The following is a 6962-nucleotide window of genomic DNA, read 5'->3' as shown; positions in this document are numbered from 1 at the left end:
TTCGGTACGTATGCATAACATCATTAGCATATGATAAGCACCATAATTGAAATCTTACTAAAAATCATCTATTGAGAGTTTAAAAAAATAATATTACTCATGACATGGCTCAATTAAAAACCCAAATTTCAGCCATGAACAAGGCATATGATAGATTCACTGATTTGGAGGGCCTAGCTCAATCTATTTCTTCCAGCCTATGGTCTTTGAATCCCATAAGTTGGTTACATTAGATTGTTATTGTCGCTGTGGCTACAGGAATACTTCTTCTTCTTCTTCTGATTCTTCCACTCATTTTCAGACTAATCTTTTCCTCCATCTCTACTGCCAAAAGAGATATATATGTGCTTCAATTATTAAACAAAAAAGAGAGAGATGCTGTGGTAGCCCAGTGATGTCTGTAAAAATGATATTTTACAGACAGAGGCGGAAAAGAAAAATGTCTCCTGGAAATAACGGAACTCTCTGTATATTTGGAAGCTGATAATCTCACCTGGCAATTTACTATACTCTCTTACTTTCTGGCTATTTAAGATGGGCCCTTAGTTCTCAAGTAGCAGTTTGCCCTGACTTCCTCCTTTTCTTTCTTCACCTGGATTCCTAAGGCCTGGCTGATAATCCGGTCTTTGAAGTCAACTCACTGACCGCCAAACCCCCTTTTTAGTATTGCAATGCTTTGCCTCATAGTTGTTTACATAATTACTACCTTCCAACCACATGCAGGTTTTTATGGCTGTGCATATGTATATGAGGATGGCTCTGGCACTCTGGTACTGAAAGTACTTGATTTAGTCAGGAAGTTTTGTTTTACAAGGTAAAAGGCTAAATGTTAGATAAGGATTTCTCACAAGAACTTGTTAAAGACCCAGGTGGTATAAGAAACTTCAAACTCTTTGAAGATTTACTGTAAACTATGAGTGACTCTGTATTCTAATCAGGAAGTCTGATGACATCTGTAAATTGATCTTCTATATCTGTTACTTGAGAAACTTTGTACCTGATTTCCTTGTACCAAATGGCTATGATAATTGTACCTGCCTCACTGGCTACATCTTTTGAAATGGTAATACCAACTCTTCCTGTATAAAAATCCTTGCCTTAGAGCTCCAAAATACATTCAGCTCAAACCGCCTCTGTGTGTGTGTGGTTTGTTCTGTCTGTCAACTCAGCCGGACCTGTGCCTTCCTGGACCAAGAGGACCCTGGTTATCCCACAGCAGACTGTAACAGAGTATAATATTTACATGCTCAAGGGGATGTGCTACCAGTCAGATAAACCTAAGTTTATTGTAGGATCATGAAATGCACCCTGGTTCCTGAGCACGAGGCTGGAGCCCTCCATAGTGGCCATCAGTCAAGTAGGTCAAAGTCCCAAGCCCCTTCACATGTAGAGAATGTGACCACAGGTCACATAGGCTCAAGACAGATCTCCATTTTAATGAGGTACCTAAAGGCTTAGAGATGTAGCCAATAAGCCTTCCTTCCCAGACACTCCTTCCTGAAAAAGGTATTTAATCTCGGGCTTGCCCTGAGAAGTGAGGTATGGTTTTACTCATCCACTTTCAGCCATGACAATAAGTGCTTTAAAAGCATGGACTGTATTCATCAGGATACTCCATGGGGAACCATAGAGAAGGCTTTCAGCCAAGTACTTTCCTTGAGGGACCAGCTAGAGCTCCACTTCTACCCCAGGCTAGATCCAGCTTATGGGCCCCTACTCTGTTCTCAGCTCTTCTACAGCATCCAGCAGCACATGGCTGTCTGAGAACCTGAGAACCAGTCGGCCCTAGCTTCTTTGCAGGCCCAGGGACCCCAAGGCCAGCTCCAGCTGTTGTAAGCCTCAGACTGTGCTTCCCAAGCCCCAGAGTCATGTCCCGTGGCTTCCCTATAGCCCAGTACCTGCCTGGAGACAGTGTGGGATAAGCAAGCTCTGACTCCCTGTATCTTGTCTCCGTGAGCAGCCATGCCCTATGGTGGAGCAGTTTATCACTCCAGAACCTGCTCTTTCCTAAATTACATCATTTATAGAGAATGTCTAAAATTTGCTTTAGGGAGGTGTCATTCAATTGATTTCATATACATCTATCTCTTTATGTCTCTATGTCTCTATCTCTGTCTATCTATCTAACTATCTATCTATCTATCTATCTATCTATCTATCTATCTATCTATCTATCTCTCTGTCTGTCTATCAGTACTATGATTGAGAGCCTAGTACATGGTAAGGAAGCACTTAACCACTGAGCCATATCTATAGCCTTGCTTTTCTTTTTTAGTCAGAGTTTTTTAGACTGAAGTTGAACTAACTTGCTCTGTAGTGAAGGCAAGCCTTTAAATTATGATCTTACTGCTTGAGCTGTAATAGGTGTACACACCTTGCACAGCTTCTTTGTACATGTCTTGATGCTTTGCAAATGCATTTTCTAACTCATAATTTCTATGTATTTACATAGTGACAGCAATGTCAGTTATTTTTAAGCAACTAGCTTAGCCTCTTCTGTAAGCAGCTATATGACAGGTATCAGCAAACATTACTATGTCAATACCTTGATTATCTGCAGTTAAAATACCCACCAAGACAGAAGTACTATGAAAGAATTCAGGCAAAGCTATGTGTAGTGGTGCATACCTTTAATCCCAGCGTTTAGGAGGCAGAAGCAGGAGGAATTAAGTTTGAGGTCAGCCTGCTCTACTGCTCTACATAGAGAGTTCCAGGATAATTAGGGTAAAGAGACAGGCTTTGTCTCAAAAAAACAAACAAACAAACAAACAAAGTCAGCATTAAGCTACCTCAAAGTTTCAGAATTGAAGAAATCAATAAAAAATGAACTGGATCTGTCATACAGACCTTAAGACTAAAAATCTAAGAGTTAGAAAGACTGACATGACAGTTAATACACCATATAGAGTACAGGAGAGTGAGAGGTGCAAGAGAAATAAAAGAAGGGGGAGGCACAGATGGGAAGGACAGGTGGGTAAGGACAAGGAGGGGAGAAGAGAGCACTGTCTAAAGAAATAAAACAATGTAGGGGAAATCCGAGAGAGATGACAAACAATCAAGTAGAAAGTCAAGAGGGCTTAAGATCAAGACGATGATGGATTAACTAGGAATATGATGGTGACTCCTAAGGTCTTCACATACTGGAACGAAATGCAGAACAAGTGAGCATAGATTACAGAACTACTCACTATAAAATTAAACTCAGAAGTAGATGTAAAGACATGTAGCTAATGCATCTCATAACCTAGAGATTTAAAATCTGTTTAAAGGCAATTTAAGACAATAATTTATTTTTCTTGTATCTCTTGATTTAATAATGTCATCTGAAAAACTTCACCTTTAACAAGTGTTGATGACCAACTTTAATGATACATATCAGTTTCAGAAACATATGCAAACCATCAACAACATTACCAGGGTTCCATTGTCCCAGATGTTATTTCATTGGTACATTATATTGGTATTTACAAAGCCTTTCAAATTCAACAACACAAAACAAAACAGCTTAATTTTTTTTAAAAACTACAATGCTTTAAAAAAATGTAAACAGTTCATTTTTACATTATTGTAAAAAAGAAGACTCACTCCTTAATGTGGCTTATTTTTAAGTGAGCAAAGCCTGGTGCTCATGGATAAAGAAAAGAATTCTTTACATAGAAACATTGTGCTCCAGTGTGGCAAAGAAAAAAATTATATATATATACACTTACAAAGTAAAGAATAAGTCCACAATTTAGATCACAAAAAAAATCTTGTCCCCAAATTGAGAAATTTATAAAAAAAAAACCATTTATACATGGTTATTGACCTATTGAAAACCTATATAACATTTTCAAAACAATAATTCAGTCAAAAGATACATTTCTTAAAAACGAAATTTTGTGCAAAAAAATTTTTTAGAACTAGAAACAAGACCACCTCACCCAGTAGGAGGCCAAAAGAGCCACCAAAATAATTTAACTTTGTTAGATTTAGTGCATGTAACCAAAAGGCACGCACATGTGATTAATATATTAATATCTTTTCATGCAGAAACCTGTGCATGTTTATAATTATATAACAAAACATAAACATAACAAAACATAAACTCTATGCTTGGCAATGTTAATCTAGCCACATTCTTTTCTAGTCTATCAGTCTAGGAGTTCCTAGATCACTAACACTGCCATCCAAAAAATATATATTATATTTGAACAACTTTCAATAAAAGCTAAAAAAGGATGTTAGCCTAAAACACTATAATACTTTTCTCATTTCTGATACATATAGAAACTTACTGATATGTTTATTTTAAATAAAATTTCAAATTAAGATACAGTTTTCCTTTTGTTAATAAACACTTTGATTGCTCCAGTAAAATCAGCAGAGAGAAGAACTTCTGTGTTATCTGTCTTCACAATACCTGAAAAGGACAGAAAAGGCATATTATTAGCTGATTTTAAAGGTCCAGGAAACCAGTTGCCAAAATTATATAAGCTCATAAAAGCCTATTTCTACCTTTGGTGGTGGTGGTCGGGGGAGAGCCTCTCTTAACCATCTGTTTTTGTTTGTTTTGAATTTTAAGAATTCTTATATTCTATGGTACCTTTTTTCCCAACTAAGACACACTTCCACTTAACTTCTTCTTAAATGTTCTTTTCCTGTCTTAGGGATGTTACAGTTCTTTGGCGCCTTAATACCTAAGTTACTCAAGGTAGTTTAGGCCTGTAAGTTATGCATTTCAATCTCAGGATTGGTATAGTGGTAGAATGTTACCAGGCGGGCAATCTGTTTTGCTAACAGGAGTATCTAAGGTGATTGATAAGGCTGGCTTTATCACAGACACTGAAACTGCTCTGAAATGAGTACATACCTTTGCTCTGTGAATGCTGATAGCACTCTGCTTTTATGGTCTGTATTGAAGATCTATAGCTCCAATGCATGGCCAAAATGCTTACATTTACATTTGCCAGCTGTGCAGAGAATTTGCCGAAAAATTCCATGTTATCTATCTATCTGTCTATCTATCTATCTATCTATCTATCTATCTATCTATCTATCTATCTATCTCACAAAAACCATATCTATCTATCTATCTATCTATCTATCTATCTATCTATCTATCTATATCACAAAAACCATAGATGTAACAAGCATTGACCACTTAGGATAGAATAATTAAAATTTTCGTTAAAAAGTTGAGTACAGGGTGTGAAAGATATAATGTTTTCTCACTCTAGGTTTGTTAATATGATCTTGTGAGCCTTTGAACATTCCTTATAATCCTTCTACCATACCTTAAAGGCAAGAAGCACAGTACTAGTGATGGATTTAGAGACAAGAAAAAAGCAGGAGATGATGAAAATTCTTTATTAAGACTCAATAATGAAATAAAACCTGAGGTCACAACACCGGGAGTAAATGGGACTAGTGGGACACAGGCACCAAGGAACTCCACCCAAAAAGTGGCACGAGTTCCATCAAGTCTGTTTGGGCTGATTCCCTGAGCAGACCTTGGGCACAAACTCTGCAGCCAGTCCCACAACACCCAGGGGAAGCTCCACTCACAGGTACTTTTACAAGTCCAGGATTATGGGATCACAGGATTACAGGATGAAAACTTCCCTAACTTAAGGAAAAAGATGTCCATGAACATACAAGAGGCCTACATAATGCCAAATAGATTGGAACAGAAAAGAAATTCCTGCCCACACATAATAATCAAAACACCCAATGCACTAAACAAAGAAAGAATATTAAAAGCAGTAAGTGAGGGCATCTTCTCTCCAGCTACTGAGTGGACAGGTACAGCCAGGAGTGGAGGGAACACTAGAGTGCCAGAACAACTGGAACAGGGTCTCCCAGGGCCCCACCTGCACCCAGGAGCTGGGCAGCTCCACAGTGGTCTGTGCACCTATCCTGCCTAAAACTGCTCTGCAGGGAGTGATTTGACTCCTGTGTATTAGTAACATATAGAGGTAGATCTATCCGAATTATACCAAACCTCTCACAAGACATTATAAAAGCCAGAAGATCCTTGGCAAATGTCATACAGCACCAAAAGGAAGACAAATGCCAACCTAGGCTACTATACCCAGCAAATATCTCAATGACCAGAGATGGAGAAACCAAGGTATTCCATGACAAAAACAAAATTACACAATATCTTTCCACAAATCTAGCCCTTCAAAGGATAATGAATGGAAAATAATAACAAAAATAACAGGAAGCAACAGTCACTACTCCTTAATATCTATTAATATCAATGGACTCAGTTCTCCAACAAAAAGACATAGACTACCAGACCGGATACATTAGCAGGACCCAACATTTTGCTGCAAACCAGAAATTCACCATAGGCACAAAGACAGAGACTACCTCAGAGTAAAAGGAGGGAAAAAATTTTCCAAGCAAATAGTCCCAAGAAACAAGCTGGTGTAGCCATTCTAATATCAAATAAAATGTACTTTCAACCTAAAGTAATCAAAAAAGATTAAGGATAGACACATCACCCCAAGATACTTTATACTGTTTGTGGCTATTGTGAAGGGGGTCATTTCCCTAATTTCTTTCTCAGCCTGCTTATCCTTTGAGTATAGGAAGGCCACTGATTTGCTTGAGTTGATTTTATAACCTGCCACTTTGCTGAAGTTGTTTATCAGCTGTAGGAGCTCTCTAGTGGAGTTCTTTGGGTCACTTAGGTAGACGATCATGTCGTCTGCAAATAATGATAGTTTGACTTCTTCCTTTCCAATTTGTATCCCTTTGACCTCCTTATGTTGTCGAATTGCCTGAGCTAGTACCTCAAGTACAATATTGAAAAGATAAGGAGAAAAGGGGCAGCCTTGTCTGGTCCCTGATTTCAGTGGGATTGCTTCAAGTTTCTCTCCATTTAGTTTGATGCTGGCTACCGGTTTGCTGTATATTGCTTTTACTATGTTTAGGTATGGGCCTTGAATTCCTGTTCTCTCCAAGACTTTAAG

At 38.1% G+C, this 6962-nt stretch overlaps 1 protein-coding gene across 3 annotated transcripts in view; it reads right to left on the bottom strand.

Moving 5' to 3' along the window:
• Window positions 1-3344: 3344 nt before the first annotated feature.
• The window catches only part of Wdr44 (WD repeat domain 44), a 126336-nt gene continuing 122718 nt past the window's right edge, over window positions 3345-6962 (bottom strand). For all 3 annotated transcript variants that reach the window (XM_052171002.1, XM_052171003.1, XM_052171001.1), the window contains one exon: window positions 3345-4402. In XM_052171002.1, the coding sequence (XP_052026962.1) occupies window positions 4308-4402 (95 nt within the window). In that variant the 3' untranslated portion in view covers window positions 3345-4307. The remainder of the gene's footprint in view (window positions 4403-6962) is intronic.

This window comes from Apodemus sylvaticus, chromosome X (assembly GCF_947179515.1).
Source record: "Apodemus sylvaticus chromosome X, mApoSyl1.1, whole genome shotgun sequence".
Lineage (NCBI taxonomy): Eukaryota > Metazoa > Chordata > Mammalia > Rodentia > Muridae > Apodemus > Apodemus sylvaticus.
Note: the sequence above shows the minus strand (reverse complement) of the source record. Positions and strands in the feature narration are given on the sequence as shown.